The sequence below is a fragment of the Pseudophryne corroboree genome, chromosome 4 (genome assembly GCF_028390025.1).
Source record: "Pseudophryne corroboree isolate aPseCor3 chromosome 4, aPseCor3.hap2, whole genome shotgun sequence".
Classification (NCBI taxonomy): Eukaryota; Metazoa; Chordata; class Amphibia; order Anura; family Myobatrachidae; genus Pseudophryne; species Pseudophryne corroboree.
This window is the reverse complement of record NC_086447.1, coordinates 638,659,816-638,685,474: the sequence shown is the minus strand read 5'-3', so window position 1 is coordinate 638,685,474 and position 25,659 is coordinate 638,659,816. Positions and strand designations below refer to the sequence as shown.

Below are 25,659 nucleotides of genomic sequence, written 5' to 3'. Positions count from 1 at the left end.
TGTTCCAACTCCCCCTCTCCACCCCCTCATTTCCCCACCTTACCCTCATGTGCCATGGTCCTGTGTCAATCCCCTAAGTCCTGTGTTAGCCCCCTCATGTCCCCAGGTCCTGTGACCCTCCTCCCCCTCATTCCCCCAGGTCTTGTGCCCACACCATTTCCATTTCCCATGTCACCCTCTCCCCCCCTCATATGCCCAGGTCCTTTGTTATCCCCCCCAGGTCTTGTGTCTCTCCTCCCCTCTCCCTCTCATGTCTTGTGTAACCCTCTTCTCCCCCTCATTTCCCCAGGTCCTGTGCAACACCACCTCATGTCCCCAGGTCCTGTGTCCCTCCTCCCACTCCCCACTACCCTCATGTTCCCATGTCCCGTGACACCCCCTCCTCCTTCATGTCCCCAGGTCCTGTGTCCCTCCTCCCTCTCCCCCTCACCCCACTAATGCCCCAAGGTCTTGTGTCCCTCTCCCCCTTCATGTGCCCAGATCCTGTGTCACAGCTTCACCAGCTCATCCATCCATGCAATTCTTTGTGGAAGCATGGCAACCAACAGGAGACCCACTAACAGCAGAGAGTCCCTGAGCAGCACCATATGGACTCAGGTTAGTGTGATTGTGACAGTACTGGTGACACAGAGTGCATCTTCCCCTGTGGCTAGAGCCTGGTCTGGTGGGGGCACTGCCGACTCTAAACCGATTAATATTAACAGGGGGCTCTGTACTGTACGTATGCCATTGTCTCCCATGCAGGACACCATTAGTGACTGCAGGTACCAGACAGACACACACACCATGCCAAGATGACAGCACTACACAGCCTCGGCAGGGGGAAGGGGGGGGGGGGGGGGCAGTAGGCTGAAGTTTTGCCTAGGGTGCTAAGAAGCCTTGCACCGGCCCTGGCTGGACGTAGTCCGGGCCCTGAAAATCTATGTTTCCAGGACGGCTAGAGTCAGAAAAACTGACTCGCTGTTTATCCTGCATGCACCCAACAAGTTGGGTGCTCCTGCTTCTAGGCAGACTATTGCTCGCTGGATCTGTAGCACGATTCAACTTGCACATTCTGCGGCTGGACTGCCGCATCCTAAATCAGTCAAAGCCCATTCCACGAGGAAGGTGGGCTCTTCTTGGGCCCTCATTCCGAGTTGATCGCTAAGAGTCATCGCATCGCAAATGTCCGAAATGTAAGTATCTGCGCATGCGCAAATGCGTGATTACGCATGCGCGAAGACATACGTACGATAACTGTGCAAAATTACTTTGGAAAAAAAAAGCCGTAACTGCCAAACGAAAACGAGGAGTGGCGTGGGCGTGGCGGAGGCGAGACTTCGCAATGCTCCGACATGGGCGTGAAAGTGGGCGTACTGTGTGGGAGTATGCAACTTGCAATGGGCGTGTTTTTCGCAAATAAACTTTGTCGCTGTTAAAACTAACATAGGAAACCGTAGCAACATTCACGCAGCAGCAGAGTAGGTCTGCAGTTACTCTACATTTGCGAAGTACTGGTACAAGTGTGTATGCAGTAATTAGCAGTTAATTGGAGAGCACATTCATCTGATGTTCAATTACTTGTTAATTACTGAGCACATGAAAGTTACCAACCAGCAATTGACTGAACACACATTACATGTTTATTCTACTCACATATTAATCTCACACACTGTTAAATAAGGTTGTTATTTGTGTTTAACTTGGTGTGTAAGCATTGTGACGACATGTTTTAATGTGTGTTAGACTACTAAATACAAACAAGTTACATTTTTTTTTAAAGTTATATAATTCTGCAACATTCTGATTAATTAACCAACACCCACATAATGCCGCATACACTATGTTTTATTTTTAAAAGTCACAATAATATATGTTTTTAACATCTGTCAATGTTTTCAATGATGTCATGTTGTCCAAAGATATTTTATCAAGTTGTCGTGTCTGTTTTATTAATATGGACATTAAAGTGTGGTGCAAAACATACCTTTTTTTAACATTTTTGTTTAATTTTAAGGAGAATTAGCAGATTGGTCACCAAGTGTCTATATGTTGACCTAATCTTTTGGTAACTAAGATTTTGCTAATGCATTACCTTCAAGAAATTGCACACATTTTTTATTTTTAATTTTTATTACAGTAATAATATTATCCAACATTTAAACATGGCTCCACATGAGTCTCACAGGCAGAGATAGACCAAGCACCAAGCAGATGGCACTGACAATAATTATATAGCAGAACTCAGTACTCTGCAAATTTCTGCTTCTGACAAAAGTATCTTATAAATTCATAAATTCAACATATTTCACACCCTGCCACACAAAAATTAGAGACAAACTGAGAAATAATTAGTATCCACCACACAAACACAACAATACACAGCACACTAGTGAGAGGAAGATGGCTCTGTTGTTTGTTAAAAGAAACTCACAGGCTACAATTCCTCCAAACAGAAAAAAGTCATTTCACTAAGAGGGAGTGATCCATTCTGGCCACACAAGCCAAGTCCAAAATAACATAGAGGCAACTACAAAAACATGGGTGCTGCCCATCTGGAGAGACATCACTTTCTTCTTTTTCGCCCCGCCTGAGGCTGATCTTCTTTGCTTGGTCTGCGGAGTGACCTTCGTTGGGCCTGCCCAGTGTCCTGTTCTTCCTGGGCAGGGGCAGGGGAGGGAGCCGATGTGGTTGGCTCTCTGCCACTGTGGGCAAGGGAGACAGCGATGGCCTGGAGCCCTTGCAAGATGTTAGTTGCAAGGCTTTGGTTTGAGGAGGCCAGTTGTTCTTGGGCCTGCCTGATCTCTGCCAGACTTTGGCAGAGTTGAGCAACACCTTGCTCAACACAGGTTCGGAGCTCAGTGAGCCGGACAGTTATCTGGCTTACCTCCCGGATGACCCCGTCTTGAAATGTGTTTAGGCTCTCACCATACCTAGCAATTTCAAGCAGGATCTCCGGGATAGCAGAGGGTTGGGTGGGGGGGCCAGTAGGAACCTGCATAGGTGGGTTTTGTTGGCCCACACTGGCAGACCCACTAGGTCCCTCCACCTCAGCCTCAACCACATAACCGGCCTGTGACTCAAACTGTTCACCCCCCTGTGCTGTGTTTTGTGGCAAGCAAATAGAAGAATGTGTGGGGGAAAAGTTGGAGTCAAAATTAGTTTAAGATTATTAATACAGTTCAAATTTCAGACAAATACATGTGTAAACTTACCTTCCAAGTCATGTCCCGTCAGAATCTCAGGCAGGTCCGTGTCCATATGAGACACCCCTTGGCCCTCCTCATAACTCACACAGGCCATCGCCATCTCCTCCAAGTCAGTAAACTCCACAGCGACAGGTGGTCCCCCCCCTGTTGCCCTTGAGGCATTCCACTCCGCAGCCCTCTTTGCCTTCAGGCGGGATTTGAAGTCGGCCCACCTACATAAATATTGTGAAAGAGGGAAAAAGTTGAGTCTTCTTATTGTTCAAAGTAAATATATAGCACACATGTTCTGCTTGTGTTTGCTAGACATAACATGACATGTAACTACATTTTTTATGCAACTTAGCACAGAAAAAGGATTGTCAAGATGCACTTACCGTCGTCTCACTTCCTGTGATGTTCTGACGACAGAGCCAACTTCATTCACAGATTTTGTGATGTCTCTCCAGATGCGTTCTTTGGAAGCAGCCCCCATGTTTTTGGGGCCCCTATGTATTTTGGACATGGCCTGCGTGACCAAGACACGCAACTCCCTCTTAGTGAATGCAGGCTGTCTTTTTTTCCGTCTGGAGGTAGCCTGTGAGGTTTCTTCAGGTTGGTCATCTCCATCTTCCTCCTCACTAGCAGCTTCTGTCTGCTGTGTTTGTGTGGCTAAAGTCAATTCTCCCTCAGTTTGCTCACTATGTGTGTGTGGCAGGGTATCCACACTCAATTGTTGAGGTTCAGAAGCAGAAATTTGCAGAGTACTAGGTCCTGCCTCAACCTCTGCAGAGGCGGATTCTAACAAGCGCCTTTGACACTCTAGGCGTTGTTTCTGCAATGCCATCTGCTGCTCTGCAATGCGGTCTATCTCTGCTGCGATTTGCTCACGAGAAGCCATGTTTGTGATGACGTGTGTACGCCGAGGTGTGTGCGCTTATATACCTACGTGCGACTCGTTAATTCACACAGGTGTACACTGTTATTCTGTTTAATGATTGCACTGCTTATTTAAGGGCCTACTGTGCATGCTGTAAGTGTTGGTAGTTTGGCGTTTGAGTTGTTGGCTTGTGCGGGAAGGTGATAGTGGAATTGGCAGAGTGAGTAATTGTCAAGCATACCTTTGTCCTTTTCTTTGCGTTTTGAATATAGACAGTGTTGCATTTTTTGTGCGTATTTTCGTTTGTGAGTATTCAGAATTGTTTTGTATTTTTTTGTGTTGGCAAGTTTTTTTAATACATTTTAATATTTTAATTTTTATAACACATATATATTTTGCAAGTCCATTTGTGAAAATATTCCCGTGCTTCTTTGTTTTGACTGTCATTTGTGTTCTCTTGTAGGAGTTTACTTTTTGTTGAGAAAAAGCAAATTTTTTTTCTATTTTGGGTGTGGGCCCCAACACCAAGACTTTATTTCTTTAGGAGCAGGTAAGTGTCCTTGGCCTGTGTTGGAGCTTGTTTGTTGGAAGTGTCTGTATGCTGTTTTTGACTGTCATTTGTGTTCTCTTGTAGGAGTTTATTTATTGTTGAGAAAAACCAATTTTGTTTTCTTTTTTGGGTGTGGTCCACAAAAACAAGACTTTATTTCTTTAGGAGCAGGTAAGTGTCCTTGGCCTGTGTTGGAGCTTGTTTGTTGGAAGTGTCTGTATGCTGTTTTTGACTGTCATTTGTGTTCTCTTGTAGGAGTTTATTTATTGTTGAGAAAAACCAATTTTGTTTTCTTTTTTGGGTGTGGTCCACAAAAACAAGACTTTATTTCTTTAGGAGCAGGTAAGTGTCCTTGGCCTGTGTTGGAGCTTGTTTGTTGGAAGTGTCTGTATGCTGTTTTTGACTGTCATTTGTGTTCTCTTGTAGGAGTTTATTTATTGTTGAGAAAAACCAATTTTGTTTTCTTTTTTGGGTGTGGTCCACAAAAACAAGACTTTATTTCTTTAGGAGCAGGTAAGTGTCCTTGGCCTGTGTTGGTGCTTGTTTGTGTTTGTTAAAAGTTTATTTTTATTTTTTTTATTCAAGTTTGCTAAACAAAGTGTTTGGGTTTTCCAGGATTGATCTGCAAAGTAGTGTTTGTCTTTCCTGGACTAGGTACTAAATTTCTTTTTTTTTTTTTTTTTTTATAAAGTTTTTTTGCATTAATATATGTTTTTTCTATCCAAATATTAAATTTAGTTTTATTTGCTTTTTATTTTTGCATTTTGGACATGAATTCAACACAGAAAAAATGTACGCTCCTGCAGTAAGTTGACACCACAATTGTAAAAACAGTTATTGTGTAAAATTTTGGTAAACTTTGAATTATTTTTTTTTTACATTTTTTAACATTCTCTCCAAAAAGTGTGTGATGTCAATACATATTGCGGCAGAAGCCCTACCTCCCCAACCCACGCCAGCACTCCCACCCCAACCGCCAGCCCCACAACCACAGCCGGCTCCTCATCAACCAAGGCAACGGAGGCGTGCTAGGCCACCAATTTTCAGAACCCGTGTCATACTTTTTGGGATGCCAGATGATGTGGTGGTGCGTAGATACCGGCTGCCACCACATCTAATCCTAGACACTCTCTCCATAATAGAGAGTGATCTGGAGTCTGAAATTCGGTATCCTACAGCAATACCACCATTGACACAATTCCTTGCAGTGTTACATTTTTTGGCCACAGGATCATTCCAGCATGTGGTTGGAGACCTGGTTGGCATGTCGCAGGGCCAGTTCAGTAAGGTCCTGCGACGTGTCTGCCAGGCTTTCCTCAAGCGTGTTAAGCAATTTATTGCTATGCCTTTGGATGTTGGTGCCCTAGATGTGGTGAAGCGGCAATTTGCGGAAGGTGGTAGTCGCTTCCCACATGTTATTGGGGTTGTGGATGGCACACATGTAGCTATTCAGCCACCAAAACATAATGAAGAAATTTATAGAAACAGGAAACTGTTTCATTCTCTGAATGTAATGGTTGTTTGTGGGCCATCCCTCCAGATCCTTTCCCTGAACGCAAAGTTTACTGGAAGTTCCCATGATGCGTATGTCATTAGACAATCAGGGATATGGCAGAGATTAAGATCAAGTCAACGACCAGACATGTGGTTATTGGGTGAGTTGTTGCTCAAATATTTTTGATTAAAAAAAAAAAACTTTTACAAATTTTTAGATCTAAAATTTTGCTTTTATTCCAACAGGAGACCGTGGATATCCTTGCACCCCCTGGCTCATGACTCCTTACCGTAATCCCAGGCCAGGACCACAGATGGCATTTAACTCCGCGCTTACTGCCACTAGGCAGCTGGTGGAGCGCACAATTGGTGTCCTGAAAGGGCGGTTTCGTGTGCTCCACCGCACTGGTGGCGACATCATGTATTCGCCGGAGATGGCAAGTAAAATAGTGGTCCTGTGCGCAATACTCCATAATATCGCGGTAAGGAGTAGTGTAGAGCTTCCTCAGGCAGAGGAATTGCCTGATGAGGAGCCAGGGGTTGTGCCACGCTTCGGTGGGGGGAGTGTGACACGGAGGGGGAGCCAAGTGAGGGCAAGAATTGTAGCAGAATATTTCAGGTATAGTGTTTATATATTTTATATTTGCCCAAATAATACAACACAGTATGCTTCTGTTTTATAAACCATGATTTCAATTTGTATGATCTTGTAAAGTGATTGGGTACGGATTTTGTGGTGTTGGAATGTGTAATTGTTTTTGGTTCAAAATCCAAAAACACGTTAAGCTTACAATGTTTATTTTGAAATTTAAATACTGTAATGTTGCTAAATAGTGTCCTTATTTGTTTTATATCATCAAATCCTGATTATGTAACCAAACACACAAACAAATGATACTCAATGTTTCACACTTTGTGACTGTCCAGCTGAATGATCACACGAACTGTGGTGAGTACACAGATATGTTTAGTATTTTTAACTAAAGTCTGTGTCTCTGTGTGTGTTTTGTTTGCTTAAATTTGTGTACCAAACATTTTAGCTTCTGCTAATGCGTTTTTACGCTCGTGCCAAATAACACTCTGCTTTTCACAGCATTGCAAAGATCAATAAAGTTATTAGAAATGACAACATAGATTTTTGACCAATCACATGCTAACAGACACTATAAATATATGCCCAAATAAGGAAAACGCCATTGCCATGATGCGTGCAGCACCGTTCACCAGGCGGGAGCTCCGCGTGCTGGTTGCGGTGATGGACCGCCGCGTAGGCCGCGTTGGGCGCTTCATCCCCAATCGGGTGAAGCGCGAGGCCTACGCGGAGGTCCGCCGCCTGCTGCGGACGCGAGTCCGCAGCAGGCGGACAATCATCCAGCTCGAAAGGAGGTGGAGTGATCTCCGTAGGCGGACTCCCGATTTGTTGGCGGAGATCCGCCAGCAAATCCGTGCGCTGCATACACGAAGTAAGTTACCTTACATGTGTTTTGCCCTAAATTGTGCTAATGTGTTATTTTCCAATTTTTGGCCTTCCGTAATTTATGTAACAATTGTTAAATACAATGAGCACTGCAGGGGAAGCATATGTAACATGTGCAGAGAGAGTAAGTTTTGGGTGGGGTGTGTTAAATCAGGTGCAAAAATTTGCAATGCTAAAATAAAGCAGCATGTATTTACCCTGGCCATAATTTTAAATTATAAAAAAAAAAAAAAAACTCTCGGGACATGTTATATCTGCCACCCCTGCACTGCACATGCTTTTGGCCAATTGCCTACTAAATACCTGCTGTAAACCCCTTGGATTTGCAGACATTTTACAGTAAGTGGTAGGCTAATTGCAACCTGCAATGCCCTTTTATGGAAATTAGGACACTGTGTGTGGTTAGGTAAAACAGTACTGACTGTAGCAAAGTAACACCAAACAAGTGCATGTTTACAAAAAAAAAGAAGCAGGCAGGAAATTAATCCACAATACTTGATCAGTGCAGGCTATATAATAAGGTGCCTTGAATAGTAATCTGGTGATGTTGCCGAGACCAATCACTATGACTCAATTGCCTAGATTAAGGAATGAGCTTCAAAGTTAAATTTTAGACTCATTTTGTTTGCTGTGGCCAACATGAAGAGGATCTTAACATGTTTGCTTTTCTTTGGAACAAAACAAAGAATTTAACAATGGACAGAACATTGATAAACCAAATTGATTACTATGTAATTTCTCATGTTTGAACAATTTGAACAATATTATCATTCTAGGACAACAACAACGGCAAAACTCCCCACCCCCTTCCCCTTCTCACTCCCCCTCCCCTTCTCACTCCCCCTCCCCTTCTCACTCCCCCTCCCCTTCTCACTCCCCCTCAGCTTCCCAGTCCCCCTCAGCTTCCCAGTCCCCCTCAGCTTCCCAGTCCACCTCAGCTTCCCAGTCCCCCTCATCTTCCCAGGCCCCATCAGCTTCCCTGGCCCACTCCACTTTCCATTCCCCTTCTCACCACACCTCTCCATCTCTTTCTGGGACCCCTTCTCCTCCTTCCCATACCCCTTCTCCTTCAAAATCAACATCACAATCTGAACCACCCTCACCCTCTATTGCTTTAACTTTTTCTCCGCCCCCCTCGCCCTCTCAATCAGACCCCCCCTCTGAAATTGCGGACCAAATCCAGCCTCCTTCCCCCATCCAGCCTCCTTCCCCAATCCCTCCTCCTTCCCCAATCCCTCCTCCTTCCCCAATCCCTCCTCCTTCCCCCATCCAGCCGCCTTCCCCCATCCAGCCAACATCCCCACCAAGTGAATGGGCAGAGGAAGCCCCTGCAGAACGTTCCGGGAGTCTGGATGTTGCCGTGGAAAGTAAGTATATTTTAATTTTGTAAAAAATGATTACCCACTTACACTTACAATGCCAAAACATGCAGTGTTGTACTGTTTGAATTCTTGGACCCTGGAAAAATATTTAAAAATTTCATCATGGTGTACATGTTGCCTTTACATATTTGTGAGTGTCATTATATGTACAGTGTGTATGTGTGCAATGTTTTGTGTGTCCACTCTAGGTTGACACTCATTAGGTAGCCAGGGTTGCCAGGAGAACAGGGTTTATATGTGTTACTTTTTCTGGGAAACAGTTAGACCTGAGTGGAGTTTAGTATGTTTGCCTTTTACACTTGGGCCTGTGTAGTCTGAATATTTACACTTAAAAATCACATGCTTCACTTTGTTATGCAGCCTAATGACACACTGTTTTTTTGTGTGAAAGTTACATTCTCAAAATTAATAAGTGTTCGAGTCAAACCTGTTTGCACTTATTTAGTAAGGGCAGCTTTCAGGGAGTGTGGGAATGCTATGATATGTCATGCCTTCTGAAGATGTGGATATGCAGTGTGATGATGCAGGACCAACCCCCTAAAAATAAAAAAAAAATAAAACAACAAATGGGAATGAATGCCAACATGGTGTCACATTGACGAAGATGGTAGTTATCTTTAACATGGGATGTCGGACATAGCAACCAATAAGATTATACTTAAAAAATTGGGATCCACTTCTACAATATAATAATCATATTTTTGCTTGATTGCTATGGGCAACGTTCCATCTTAAATATAACTCACATAGTAGTAAATGTAACACATGGTCTGGAACACTTTAAAATCTGATAAAAAGGCTGAGCAGGCTTGTGTGTTCTGCTAATGATTGTACCATAAAACAGCCAGGATGTAGTAACTTTGCCATTAAAGCAGGCCTGTCCAAACTGCGGCACTCCAACTGTTGAGAAACTACACATCCCAGCATGCCCTGACACAGCTTTGCCATTCCCTGACCACAAAACTGTGTAAAGGCATGCTGGTATATGTAGTTTCACAACAGCTGGAGTCCAGCAGTTTGGACATGCCAGCATTTAAGTGTGCTTTGCGCCTTGCTTGGCTAATAAGTAATGTAATTAAGTTATTAATGTTTGTGTTGCATCTTAATTTCAGATGTTGCAGTTGGAGATCCCACAAGTTTTTCAGGGATACTTTACACCATGCGCCAACACCTGCAAGGAATGATGGATTGTGTGGACCATTTGCAAAAATTTGCTTGAGTTTTATTCTTTGATTTAAAAATAAAAAAAATTATTAACAAATAAAAAAATAAAAAAGTGGATTAAAGTTAACCGGGTGTTGTGTTTATTAATGCAAAAAAGGATCAGCAGATTGGCAGGCAGAATTTGTTTGTAAAAAAAAATTACACACATCTAACGTTACATTTTTACCAAAAAAAAAAGGAGATTATTGTGTTAAGAAACATGTAAACACCTTCATTCACAAACAACACCTTTAAAAATTAAAAAAGTGAAAAAAAAAAAAAAAATTTTTACACTTTGACATGTTGATGGGCAATTATGGCAACAAAGTGTTAATTTTTTTTTATTCTCAGACTTAATTGTTTTGGAACATTATCAATCATTACACTAATTGGGTTCGTAATTGAAAAGGGCTTGTGGTCTTTAAAAGGAAAGGTGTAATTGCACTTAATAGGCCAAAAAAACATTTTTGTGCGTTTTACCTTAAAAGTGTGCACTTTTACGCAAAACTTTGTAAATATACTCAAACTTAGTATTTTTACGATTAAGTATGTGTTATTGCGATGATTTCGCAATGCTGCGATGGTTTCGCATTACTGCGATGTCATTTGGCGTACGCCCACTTTGTGTAATACTGCGTGCGAATTTGCAAAAATACGTTGAGGGCGGAGGTTCGCAAATTTACTACATTAACGCAACTTTGCGAATATGTTGTGCGTCCGAAAAACTTTGCGAACAACTCGGAATGAGGGCCTTGGGCGGCTGCCCGAGGGGTCTCGGCTTTACAACTTTGCCGAGCTGCTACCTGGTCGGGATCAAACACGTTTGCAAAATTCTACAAGTTTGATACCCTGGCTGAGGAGGACCTTGTGTTTGCTCATTCGGTGCTGCAGAGTCATCCGCACTCTCCCGCCCGTTTGGGAGCTTTGGTATAATCCCCATGGTCCTTACGGAGTACCCAGCATCCACTAGGACGTCAGAGAAAATAAGATTTTACTCACCGGTAAATCTATTTCTCGTAGTCCGTAGTGGATGCTGGGAGCCCGTCCCAAGTGCGGACTTCTGCAATACTTGTATATAGTTATTGCTTAACTATAGGGTTATTGTTCTGAGCCATCTGTTTAATGAGGCTCAGCTGTTGTTCATACTGTTAACTGGATATAATTATCACAAGTTGTACGGTGTGATTGGTGTGGCTGGTATGAGTCTTACCCTGGATTCCAAATCCTTTCCTAGTAATGTCAGCTCTTCCGGGCACAGTTTCCCTAACTGAGGTCTGGAGGAGGGGCATGGAGGGAGGAGCCAGTGCACACCAGATATTGGCCCTCATTCCGAGTTTATCGCTCGCAAGGCGATTTTAGCAGAGTTACACACGCTAAGCCGCCGCCTACTGGGAGTGAATCTTAGCATCTTAAAATTGCGACCGATGTATTCGCAATATTGCGATTACAAACTACTTAGCAGTTTCAGAGTAGCTTCAGACTTACTCGGCATCTGCGATCAGTTCAGTGCTTGTCGTTCCTGGTTTGACGTCATAAACACACCCAGCGTTCGCCCAGACACTCCTCCGTTTCTCCAGCCACTCCTGCGTTTTTTCCGGAAACGGTAGCGTTTTTAACCACACGCCCCTGAAACGCCGTGTTTCCGCCCAGTAACACCCATTTCCTGTCAATCACATTACGATCGCCGGAGCGATGAAAAAGCCGTGAGTAAAAATACTATCTTCATTGTTAAATTACTTTGCGCAGTCGCAGTGCGAATATTGCGCATGCGTACTAAGCGGATTTTCATTGCGATGCGATGAAAAATACCGAGCGAACGACTCGGAATGAGGGCCATAGTACCTAATCTTTCTTTTAAGAGTGCCCAGTCTCCTGCGGAGCCCGTCTATACCCCATGGTCCTTACGGAGTACCCAGCATCCACTACGGACTACGAGAAATAGATTTACCGGTGAGTAAAATCTTATTTTTTATTTTTTTTATTTATAAATGGTTTGGAATTGTTTTCTGATCAAGGGTTATTGTATTTTTTCTGTGCATACAGTATTGGAAGACATCAATACATCAATACCTGGAACATGAAAGTATCATAGTGGACATGGTAGTGGATGAAGTTCTAAGTAGCCCACAACCACCAATCCCACCCACAAATACACCACTGGATTGCAGCCCTAAAGGAATCTGCCTCCGTGTCCAAGTTATTATATTGCTTGTACACATAATAATACCTCCGCCACTATATGCTACTTCCACACACTATAAACTATCTACACATGCTGCTGTAAATACACTTCCACCACATGCTGCAAACCACAAACCAATTCAATCACATACAGTACTACTACACAGTACACACACCAGACGCCGGTTCGTGAACCAATCAAATCTCGCGGACCGGCAGCCAATCAGGAGCCGCCGCTGCCGGACTGCGAGCCCTGATTGGCTCGCGGACCAGTGCCAGATCTAATATACAGGATGCCGCCACCGCAGGAGGACTTGGAGACCGGACTGAGGGCAGGAGGGACGCGTGCTGCGCTCTCCTCTCCCCAGCAGCAGCAGCAGACAGTGCCAGCCCCAGGCAGCAGCAACGGTGAATTGCACTGCTGGGGCATATCTGGCACTCTAGGGCATATCTGGCACTCTGGGGACATGTGTATCTGGCAAAGTGGGGGCATATCTGGCACTGAAGGGGCATATCTGGCACTGTGGGGGCATATGTGTATCTGGCCCTGTGGGGACATATCTAGCAATGTTGGGGCATGTGTGTCTTGCAAAGTGGGGACATGTTTGGCACTGTGGGGGTATATCTGGCACTGAAGGGGCATATGTGTATCTGGTACTGTGGGGGCATATCTAACACTGTGAGGGCATGTGTATCTTACAAAGGGGGGTATATCTGGACTGTTTGGGCATATCTGGCACTGTGGGAGCATATGTGTATCTGAAACTGGGGGCATATCTGGCAAAGTGGGGGCATATCTGGCACTGTGGGGACATATGTGTTTCTGGCACTGTGGGTGCATATCTGGCATATGTGTATCTGGCATAGAGATGTGCACCGGAAAGTTTTCGAGTTTTGTGTTTTGGTTTTGGATTCGGTTCCGCGGCCGTGTTTTGGATTTTTTGTTGGATTCGGGTGTTTTTTTTACAAAAAAACCCCCAAAACAGCTTAAATCATAGAATTTGGGGGTAATTTTGATCCTATAGTATTATTAACCTCAACACCTCACACCTCACAATATTATTTTTAGTCTTAAAATTTTCACCGAGGTCGCTGGATGACTAAGCTAAGCGACCAAAGAGGGCGGCACAAACACCTGGCCCATCTAGGAGTGGCACTGCAGTGTCAGACAGGATGGCACTTCAAAAGAATTGGCCCCAAACATCACATGATGCAAAGATAAAAAAAAAAAAGAGGTGCAAGATGGAATTGTCCTTGGGCCCTCCCACCCACCCTTATGTTGTATAAACAGGACATGCACACTTTAACAAACCCATCATTTCAGTCACAGGGTCTGCCACACGACTGTGGCTGAAATGACTGGTTGGTTTGGGCCCCCACCAAAAAAAAGAAGCAATTAATCTCTCCTTGCTCAAACTGGCTCTACGAAGGCAAGATGTCGATCTCATCATCATCCTCCGATTCCTCACCCGTTTCACTGTGTACATCCCCCTCCTCACAGAGTATTAATTCGTCCCCACTGGAATCCACCATCACAGGTCACTGTGTACTTTCTGGAGGCAATTGTTGTTGAATGCCTCCACGGAGGAATTGATTATAATTCATTTTGATGAACATCATATTCTCCACATTCTCCTACGCCGATCGCTGACAAGGTGACCGGCTGCACTAAACACTCTTTCGGAGTACACACTGGAGGGGTGGTGGCAACTTAGGTAAAATAAAGCCAGTTTGTGCAAGGGCCTCCAAATTGCCTCTTTTTCCTGCCAGTATACGTACGGACTGTCTGACGTCTACTTGGATGCGGTCACTCATATAATCCTCCACCATTCTTTCAATGGTGACAAAATCATATGCAGTGACAGTAGACGACATGTCAGTAATCGTTCGCAGGTCCTTCAGGCTGGACCAGATGTCAGTACTCGCTCCTGACTGCCCTGCATCACTGCCAGCGGGTGGGCTCGGAATTCTTATCCTTTTCCTCGCAGCCCCAGTTGCGGGAGAATGTGAAGGAGGAGCTGTTGACGGGTCACGTTCCGCTTGACTTGACAATTTTCTCACCAGCAGGTCTTTGAACCTCTGCAGACTTGTGTCTGCCAGAAAGAGAGATACAATGTAGGCTTTAAACCTAGGATCGAGTACGGTGGCCAAAATGTAGTGCTCTGATTTCAACAGATTGACCCCCTGTAAATACTGGTTAAGCGAATTAAGTGCTCCATCCACAAGTCCCACATGCCTAGCGGAATCGCTCCATCTTAGCTCCTCCTTCAATCTCTCCAGTTGCTTCTGCAAAAGCCTGATGAGGGGAATGACCTGACTCAGGCTGGCAGTGTCTGAACTGACTTCACGTGTGGCAAGTTCAAAGGGTTGCAGAACCTTGCTTAATGTTGAAATCATTCTCCACTGCGCTTGAGTCAGGTGCATTCCCCCTCCGTTGCCTATATCGTAGGCAGATGTATAGGCTCGAATGGCCTTTTGCTGCTCCTCCATCCTCTGAGCATATAGAGGGTTGAATTCCACCTCGTTACCACCTCTTGCTTCAGCTGATGGATGGGCAGGTTCAGGAGTGTTTGCTGGTGCTCCAGTCTTCGGCATATGGTGGCTCAATGCCGAAAGTGGCCCGCAATTCTTCGGCCACCGTCAGCATCTCTTGCACGCCCCTGACATTTTGAAAAAAAATTCTGCACCACCAAATTCATTGTATGTGCAAAACATGGGATGTGCTGGAATTTGCCCACATGTAATGCACGCATAATATTGGTGGCGTTGTCCGATGTCACAAATCCCCAGGAGAGTCCAATTGGGGTAAGCCAATCTGCGATGATGTTCCTCAGTTTCCGTAAGAGGTTGTCAGCTGTGTGCCTCTTATGGAAAGCGGTGATACAAAGCGTAGCCTGCCTAGGAACGAGTTGGCGTTTGCGAGATGCTGCTACTGGTGCCGCCACTGCTGTTGTTGCTGCGGGAGGCAATACATCTACACAGTGGGCTGTCACAGTCATATAGTCCTGAGTCTGCCCTGCTCCACTTGTCCACATGTCCGTGGTTATGTGGACATTGGGTACAACTGCATTTTTTAGGACACTGGTGACTCTTTTTCTGATGTCTGTGTACATTCTCGGTATCGCCTGCCTAGAGAAGTGGATCCTAGATGGAATTTGGTACCGGGGACACACTACTTCAAGAAATTCTCTAAGTCCCTGTGAATTAACAGTGGATACCGGATGCATGTCTAACACCAACACAGCTGCCAAGGCCTGAGTTATCCGCTTTGCAACAGGATGACTTCTGTGATATTTCATCTTCCTCGCAAAGGACTGTTGGGCAGTCAATTGCTTACTGGAAGTAGTACAAGTGGTCTTCCGATTTCCCCTCTGGGATGACGATCGACTACCAGCAGCAACAACAGCTGCACCAGCAGCAGCAGGCGTTACACTCAAGGATCCATCAGAGGAATCCCAGTTAGGAGAGGACTCGTCAGACTTGCCAGTGACATGGCCTGCAGGACTATTGGTGTTCCTGTCTAAGGAGGAAATTGACACTGAGGGAGTTGGTGGGGTGGTTTGCAGGAGCTTGGGTACAAGAGGAAGGGATTTAGTTGTCAGTGGACTGCTTCCGCTGTCACCCAAAGTTTTTGAACTTGTCAATGACTTCTGATGAATGCGCTCCAGGTGACGTATAAGGGAGGATGTTCCTAGGTGGTTAACGTCCTTACCCCTACTTATTACAGCTTGACAAAGGCAACACACGGCTTGACACCTGTTGTCCGCATTTCTGTTAAAATAATTCCACACCGAAGAGGTGATTTTTTTTGTAATTTGACCAGGGATGTCAATGGCCATATTCATCCCGTGTCTCCCCGGGTGCCTGACTTAAACAAACCACCTCACCATCAGAATCCTCCTTGTCAATTTCCTCCTCAGCGCCAGCAACACCCATATCCTCATCCTGGTGTACTTCAACAGTGACATCTTCAATTTGACTATCAGGAACTGGACTGTGGGTGCTCCTTCCAGCACTTGCAGGGGGAATGCAAATGGTGGAAGGAGCAACCTCTTCCCGTCCAGTGTTGGGAAGGTCAGGCATCACAACCGCCGACACATTTAGACTCTTCTTGGGGATTTGTGATTTAGAAGAACGCACAGTTCTTTGCTGTGCTTTTGCCATCTTAACTTTTTAAAGTTTTCTAGCGGGAGGATGAGTGTTTCCATCCTCATGTGAAGTTGAACCACCAGCCATGAACATAGGCCAGGGCCTCAGCCGTTCCTTGCCACTCTGTGTCGTAAATGGCATATTGGCAAGTTTACGCTTCTCCTCAGATGCGTTTAATTTAGATTTTTGGGTCATTTTACTGAACTTTAGTTTTCTGGATTTTACATGCTCTCTACTATGACATTGGGCATCGGCCTTGGCAGACGACGTTGATGGCATTGAATCGTCTCTGCCATGACTAGTGGCAGCAGCTTCAGCACTAGGTGGAAGTGGATCTTGATCTTTCCCTATTTCACCCTCCACATTTTTGTTCTCCATTTTTTAATGTGTGGAATTATATGCCAGTAATATTATTATATCAATAGCAATGGCCTACTGTACTGTACAACTATATACTGTTGGTCACCAAAATGCTGCACTGTACTACTATATATACTGCTCACAAAAATGCAGCACAGATATGGAATGGATACTTGCAGTGACACGGAGCTGCAAAATACAGCAATAGCCTACTGTACTGTACAACTATATACTGTTGATCACCAAAACGCTGCAGCACTGTACTACTATATATACTGCTCACAAAAATGCAGCACAGATATGGAATGGATACTTGCAGTGACACGGAGCTGCAAGATACAGCAATGGCCTACTGTACTGTACTTAGGTGTCCTCATAGATAGCAAGCTAAGCAGTAGTACCCAAAGTAGGACTGCAGCAAAGAAGGCTAATAAGATATTAGCATGCATAAAACGGGGTATTGATGCTAGGGACGAGAGTATTATACTCCCGTTATATAAATCACTAGTGAGGCCACACCTTGAATACTGTGTACAATTCTGGGCATCGTACTACAAAAAAGGATATCCTGGAGCTAGAAAAGGTACAGAGGAGGGCGACCAAACTAATTAAGGGCATGGAGACGATGGAATACAAGGAAAGGCTTGAAAGACTAGGCATGTTTACATTGGAAAAGCGGAGACTAAGAGGGGATATGATCAACATCTACAAATATATAAGGGGACAATACACAGAGCTTGCGCGGGACCTGTTTTTGGTTAGATCAACACAGAGGACTCGTGGACACTCGCTCAGGTTAGAGGAGAGGAGATTCCGCACAATACGGCGTAAAGGCTTTTTCACGGTAAGGACAATACGTGTTTGGAATTCCCTGCCCGAGGGAGTTGTAATGGCGGAATCTGTCAACACCTTTAAGAATGGGTTAGATAAATTCCTAATGGATAAGGATATCCAGGGGTATGGTGCATAGTCATGCATTATAGTTACTATAAACAGGGATAAAATGCAACGGCTGACAGCAGAATCAGTCAGAAATTTTAGTCAAATCATCATGCATAGGAGACCACAAATAGGTTGAACTCGATGGACAATTGTCTTTTTTCAACCTCAGATACTATGTTACTATGTTACAACTATATACTGTTGGTCGCCAAAATGCTGCACTGTACTACTATATATACTGCTCACAAAAATGCAGCACAGATATGGAATGGATACTTGCAGTGACACGGAGCTGCAACATACAGCAATGGCCTACTGTACTGTACAATTATATACTGTTGGTCACCAAAATGCTGCATTGTACTACTATATATACTATAATTCTATGTTTCTATCAGAGAAGGGAAAGGGGGTACATGATAGAAACTTTCAAATATATCAAGGGTTTTAACAAAGTCCAGGAGGGAAACATTCTCCAAATTAAGAGAAGCAATAGGACACGAGGACATGCACTGAGACTGGAGGGGGGGAGGTTCAGGGGAAATTTGCTGAAAAATTACTTCACAGAAAGGGTAGTGGACAAGTGGAATAGCCTCCCATCGGAGGTGGTAGAGGCTAAGACAGTAGAGAAATTTAAACATGCATGGGATAGACATAAGGATATCCTTACAAAGAAATAAGGATCAATTAAGGTTAGAGATAAAAAAAAAAAAAGGGGGCAGACTAGATGGGCCAAGTGGTTCTTATCTGCCAACAAATTCTATACTGCTCACAAAAATGCAGCACAGATATGGAATGGATACTTGCAGTGACACGGAACTGCAAGATACAGCAATGGCCTACTGTACTGTACAACTATATACTGTTGGTCACCAAAATGCTGTACTGCACTACTATATATACTGCTCACAAAAATGCAGCACAGATATGGAATGGATACTTGCAGTGACACAGAGCTGCAAGATAAAGCAATGGCCTACTGTACTGTACAACTATATACTGTTGGTCACCAAAATGCAGCACACTGAGCACAGATATTTGCAGCACACTGAGCACAGATATGGAGCTTTTCAGGCAGAGAACGTAGATATTTGCAGCACACTGACCACAGATATTTGCAGCACACTGAGCACAGATATTTGCAGCACACTGAGCACAGATATGGAGCTTTTCAGGCAGAGAACGTAGCCACGTCCTCTCCATTCAATCTCCAATGCACGAGTAAAAATGGCAGCGACGCGCTGCTCTTTATATAGAATATGAATCTCGCGAGAATCCGACAGCAGGATGATGACGTTCGGCCGCGTTCGGGTTAACCGAGCAAGGCGGGAAGATCTGAGGCTGCCTCGGACCCGTGTAAAATAGGTGAAGTTCGGGGGGTTCGGATCTCGACGAACCGAACCCGCTCATCTCTAATCTGGCACTGTGGGGGCATATGTGTATCTGGCACTGTTGGGGCATATCTGGCACTGTGGGGGCATATGTGTATCTGGCACTCTGGGGCAATGTGTATCTGGCACTATTGGGGTCATATGTGTATCTGGCACCCCCATATGTTTATCATGCCCCCTATTTTCATTGGCCATGCCCAATGTGGCCTATGGCCACACCCATTTTTTGGCGCACGCGCACACAGTACCTATAAGACATTTTTTCTACTTGCACCACTGCATTCAATGCTGATATATATTTGTGAAGTGTGCATCTGTTAAGGATGTATTTTAAGGATGAAGTTAGAACCGTAGTTTGAACTGGATTTGGACTTTGAACTACACTAGAACCTCTAGATAAACTAGTTCCACAAACACTGCAAATCAGGATCATTATGTGGCTTCTCCTCATCTCTGCCATGAGAACACCAGGACCAATGCCTCCATCATGACTGCCCCCGGGCCTACCCCTCAAGCTGAGCAGGGACTTGAGGGGGGTGAGCATTAGGACCAGGCCCAGCAGGGTTATTTCCATTGGACATTAGTGTGCTCCCCACATTCTTACACCCACCCGCACTGCTCCCATGAGACCAGGACATTTATAATTTTCTCAAAATAATGTTATCACAGTTTTCCTCCATCTGTTGATTTCTGCAAATGTATTTTTCTATTCCCTTTCTTCTTACAGCGTACTTCCACACCACTGTAATGTTTACCTCCACTGATTGCATACCCTGCCAGCAGCATCCTACGCAGTGCACCCCAGATGGCTGCCTTGGTTGGTTCCTCCATGGGCAGGGTGTGCTTCATTTGTATCTTTCTGTGCAGGGCATGTGCATACATCTAGACCTGTGTCAGTTTTCCCATACATGCATTTGGCTCTTGTATGGCTCATCTCCCACAGTGTAACCTTCGTAGTGTGCCCAACATGGCTGCCTCATCTGGTGCACTTGTGGATGGGATGAAAAATACATGAACCTGATGATTTTGTTGGACCCCTACTTTGAACTTTAGGACTCTGCAATCTCTCCATTTTGTGTTATCTCTTCTAGGGTTGGACTGTTCCACCCTGGGTAATCCTACGCAGTGCGCCCAACATGGCTGCCGCATCTGGTACCTTGTGAGAGTGGAATACACAACCTTTGGAAGTTATTACCCAAAATGCCTACATCAATCCTGCATTATGCTTGTGTGCTCAAGGTTTTCTTTTGTGTCTGTGTGGATTATCTATTGCTGTATTACTTAAATCTTCTGTTTTATGGGGGTAATTCAGACTGGATCACTGCAGCGATCGCAGTTTGAATTACTATGCGCAGTACAGCCAGTGAGATGCTATCAGCATCTCACTGGTGTGACCGCCTCTGCCTGATTGACAGGCAGAGGCGGACGCGAGGCAGGAGGAACCCCATTGGCAGGGCATGGTCTGGACAACAGAGGCGTGTCCGGACCATTGGGGGAGCAGGTTGCGGCAGCTGCGTGACTTCACACGCAGCCACTACGACCCAGGACGCGGCCAGTAGCTCCCTGCCAGCGCACTGGAGCTGCACTGGCAGGGTGCTACTTGTCAGGTACAAAAGCATTGCCATTGTGCGATGCTTTTGTACCTGTGCGCAGGGGGGGGCAGGGACTGACATGCGGGGGGTCCCCGCCCCCCCCCCCCCCGCATGTCAGAGTAACTGATCGTAGATGTGGTAAATTTAGCACATCTACGATCAACTCTGAATTATCCCCTATCTGCATTGTTTTTGATGTCTATAAAGCGCCGCTATATAAATAAAAATATTATTAGTATTATATGTTACAGGACACCCACTAAGATCTTTGCTCCTTCTACTAACAGAAGTATTAGGGAGCAGACAGGGAACTGCAAACTGATTTTACATATGCGGTAAGTGGGTGAAGTAAGGTTATAGTTACACATGCATTTACAAGGTAGAGAGGGTGGGGGGAGTTCTATGCAGAAAGAAATGCCCCCTAAGTGTGTACCTGGGGCCTAATTCATACTTGATCGTAGCCGCGCAAATTTTGCATGGCTACGATCAGTTACTCAGACATGCGGGGGAACGCCCAGCACAGGGCTAGTCCGCCCCGCATGTCGGCTCTGCTGCGCCGCACAAGTACAAGAGCATCGCACAGCGGCGATGCTTTTGTACTTGATTAGTAGCTCCCTACCAGCGCAGCTCCTGCGTGCAGGCGGGGAGCTACTCGTCGCTGTCTGGGTTGCAGCGGCTGCGTGTGACGTCACGCAGCCGCCACGGCCTGCTGTCCCGCACTGTCCGGGCACACCTGGGCTTCCCAGACCGCGCCCCTAAAATGGCGGGCAAGCGCCGCAGGCCTGCCCCCTCCCACCCAGCGAACGCCTCTGCTTGTCAATCAGGCAGAGGCAATTGCAGGGCTGAGATGGCCGTCAGCTGTCTGGCATGCGCCGGCGCACTGCTGTGTCGGCGCATGCGCAGTTCAGACCTGATCAGCTGCTGTGCAAAAACACACAGCAGTGATCAGGTCTGAATTAGGCTTTAGTAGATGGATAGAAGTGCACTTGGAAATGCTCTTCTCTACTGAAGTGCAATGTTACATTTCAAATAAGGTGATGATTACCAGATTTGAGCTGATGGTGGGAAAATGACCATACAGTATGACATTTACAGGAACATCCCTAAATCTCATTTGTGTACACAGGTTTACCTCATCTATAATTAGCAAGGAATGCCCTCAGTCTTCCCAGCTCATCTACAGCATTGAAAAACAAAAAATAAACTGTTAATATACTTAAAATTGCAGAAAATGTATCTGTTCTTCATACTTATCGTAAGCTCTCATTTTGTATGCTTGCAACATTTATATAATCTTCTTATGTGCTGCAGAGAAACAAGGAACCTTCCATGTAACATTTTCTATACCTGCACTGACGTCAGTTAGAGATGAGCGGGTTCGGTTTCTCTGAAACCGAACCCGCACGAACTTCATGTTTTTTTCACGGGTCCGAGCAGACTCGGATCCTCCCGCCTTGCTCGGTTAACCCGAGCGCGCCCGAACGTCATCATGACGCTGTCGGATTCTCGCGAGACTCGGATTCTATATAAGGAGCCGCGCGTCGCCGCCATTTTCACACGTGCATTGAGATTGATAGGGAGAGGACGTGGCTGGCGTCCTCTCCATTAGAAATTAGATTAGAAGAGAGAGAGAGATTGTGCAGAGTCAGACAGAGTTTACCACAGTGACCAGTGCAGTTGTTGTTAGTTAACTTTTATTTATTTTAATATATATCCGTTCTCTGCTATATCCGTTCTCTGCCTGAAAAAAAACGATACACAGCAGCAGCCAGTCACACAGTGTGACTCAGTCTGTGTGCACTCAGCTCAGCCCAGTGTGCTGCACATCAATGTATAAAAGGCAAAGCTTATAATAATTGTGGGGGAGACTGGGGAGCACTGCAGGTTGTTATAGCAGGAGCCCCCAGGAGTACATAATATTATATTAATTTAAAATTAAACAGTGCACACTTTTGCTGCAGGAGTGCCACTGCCAGTGTGACTAGTGGTGACCAGTGCCTGACCACCAGTATAGTAGTATATTCATTGTTGTATGTATTGTATACTATCTCTTTATCAACCAGTCTATATTAGCAGCAGACACAGTACAGTGCGGTAGTTCACGGCTGTGGCTACCTCTGTGTCGGCAGTCGGAACTCGGCAGGCAGTCCGTCCATCCATAATTGTATTACAATATATACCACCTAACCGTGGTATTTTTTTTTCTTTCTTTATACCGTCATAGTGTCATACTAGTTGTTACGAGTATACTACTATCTCTTTATCAACCAGTGTACAGTGCGGTAGTTCACGGCTGTGGCTACCTCTGTGTCGGCAGTCGGCAGGCAGTCCGTCCATCCATAATTGTATTATTATTATAATATATACCACCTAACCGTGGTTTTTTTTCCATTCTTTATACCGTCGTCATAGTGTCATACTGGTTGTTACGAGTATACTACTATCTCTTTATCAACCAGTGTACAGTGCGGTAGTTCACGGCTGTGGCTACCTCTGTGTCGGCAGTCGGCAGGCAGTCCGTCCATCCATAATTGTATTATTATTATAATATATACCACCTAACCGTGGTTTTTTTTTCATTCTTTATACCGTCGTCATAGTGTCATACTAGTTGTTACGAGTATACTACTATCTCTTTATCAACCAGTGTACAGTGCGGTAGTTCACGGCTGTGGCTACCTCTGTGTCGGCAGTCGGCAGGCAGTCCGTCCATCCATAATTGTATTATTATTATAATATATACCACCTAACCGTGGTTTTTTTTCCATTCTTTATACCGTCGTCATAGTGTCATACTAGTTGTTACGAGTATACTACTATCTCTTTATCAACCAGTGTACAGTGCGGTAGTTCACGGCTGTGGCTACCTCTGTGTCGGCAGTCGGCTGGCAGTCCGTCCATCCATAATTGTATTATTATTATAATATATACCACCTAACCGTGGTTTTTTTTCCATTCTTTATACCGTCGTCATAGTGTCATACTAGTTGTTACGAGTATACTACTATCTCTTTATCAACCAGTGTACAGTGCGGTAGTTCACGGCTGTGGCTACCTCTGTGTCGGCAGTCGGCAGGCAGTCCGTCCATCCATAATTGTATTATTATTATAATATATACCACCTAACCGTGGTTTTTTTATACCACCTAACCGTGGCAGTCCGTCCATAATTGTATACTAGTAAACTATCCAATCCATCCATCTCCATTGTTTACCTGAGGTGCCTTTTAGTTCTGCCTATAAAATATGGAGAACAAAAAAGTTGAGGTTCCAAAATTAGGGAAAGATCAAGATCCACTTCCACCTCGTGCTGAAGCTGCTGCCACTAGTCATGGCCGAGACGATGAAATGCCAGCAACGTCGTCTGCCAAGGCCGATGCCCAATGTCATAGTACAGAGCATGTCAAATCCAAAACACCAAATATCAGAAAAAAAGGACTCCAAAACCTAAAATAAAATTGTCGGAGGAGAAGCGTAAACTTGCCAATATGCCATTTACCACACGGAGTGGCAAGGAACGGCTGAGGCCCTGGCCTATGTTCATGGCTAGTGGTTCAGCTTCACATGAGGATGGAAGCACTCAGCCTCTCGCTAGAAAACTGAAAAGACTCAAGCTGGCAAAAGCACCGCAAAGAACTGTGCGTTCTTTGAAATCCCAAATCCACAAGGAGAGTCCAATTGTGTCGTTTGCGATGCCTGACCTTCCCAACACTGGACGTGAAGAGCATGCGCCTTCCACTATTTGCATGCCCCCTGCAAGTGCTGGAAGGAGCACCCGCAGTCCAGTTCCTGATAGTCAGATTGAAGATGTCAGTGTTGAAGTACACCAGGATGAGGAGGATATGGGTGTTGCTGGCGCTGGGGAGGAAATTGACCAGGAGGATTCTGATGGTGAGGTGGTTTGTTTAAGTCAGGCACCCGGGGAGACACCTGTTGTCCGTGGGAGGAATATGGCCGTTGACATGCCAGGTGAAAATACCAAAAAAATCAGCTCTTCGGTGTGGAGGTATTTCACCAGAAATGCGGACAACAGGTGTCAAGCCGTGTGTTCCCTTTGTCAAGCTGTAATAAGTAGGGGTAAGGACGTTAACCACCTCGGAACATCCTCCCTTATACGTCACCTGCAGCGCATTCATAATAAGTCAGTGACAAGTTCAAAAACTTTGGGTGACAGCGGAAGCAGTCCACTGACCAGTAAATCCCTTCCTCTTGTAACCAAGCTCACGCAAACCACCCCACCAACTCCCTCAGTGTCAATTTCCTCCTTCCCCAGGAATGCCAATAGTCCTGCAGGCCATGTCACTGGCAAGTCTGACGAGTCCTTTCCTGCCTGGGATTCCTCCGATGCATCCTTGCGTGTAACGCCTACTGCTGCTGGCGCTGCTGTTGTTGCCGCTGGGAGTCGATGGTCATCCCAGAGGGGAAGTCGTAAGCCCACTTGTACTACTTCCAGTAAGCAATTGACTGTTCAACAGTCCTTTGCGAGGAAGATGAAATATCACAGCAGTCATCCTACTGCAAAGCGGATAACTGAGTCCTTGACAACTATGTTGGTGTTAGACGTGCGTCCGGTATCCGCCGTTAGTTCACAGGGAACTAGACAATTTATTGAGGCAGTGTGCCCCCGTTACCAAATACCATCTAGGTTCCACTTCTCTAGGCAGGCGATACCGAGAATGTACACGGACGTCAGAAAAAGACTCACCAGTGTCCTAAAAAATGCAGTTGTACCCAATGTCCACTTAACCACGGACATGTGGACAAGTGGAGCAGGGCAGGGTCAGGACTATATGACTGTGACAGCCCACTGGGTAGATGTATGGACTCCCGCCGCAAGAACAGCAGCGGCGGCACCAGTAGCAGCATCTCGCAAACGCCAACTCTTTCCTAGGCA

At 45.2% G+C, this 25,659-nt stretch overlaps 1 protein-coding gene across 1 annotated transcript; it reads left to right on the top strand.

Moving 5' to 3' along the window:
- The first annotated feature begins 5,708 nt into the window (after positions 1-5,708).
- On the top strand, positions 5,709-10,220 carry LOC134910082 (putative nuclease HARBI1). The gene is made up of 5 exons (XM_063917723.1): positions 5,709-6,249; positions 6,335-6,707; positions 7,016-7,037; positions 8,342-8,932; positions 10,060-10,220. Exons 1-3 carry the CDS (start codon positions 5,859-5,861, stop codon positions 7,017-7,019), a joined length of 768 nt encoding a protein of 255 aa, XP_063773793.1. The 5' UTR covers positions 5,709-5,858; the 3' UTR covers positions 7,020-7,037; positions 8,342-8,932; positions 10,060-10,220.
- The last annotated feature ends 15,439 nt before the right edge of the window (positions 10,221-25,659 follow it).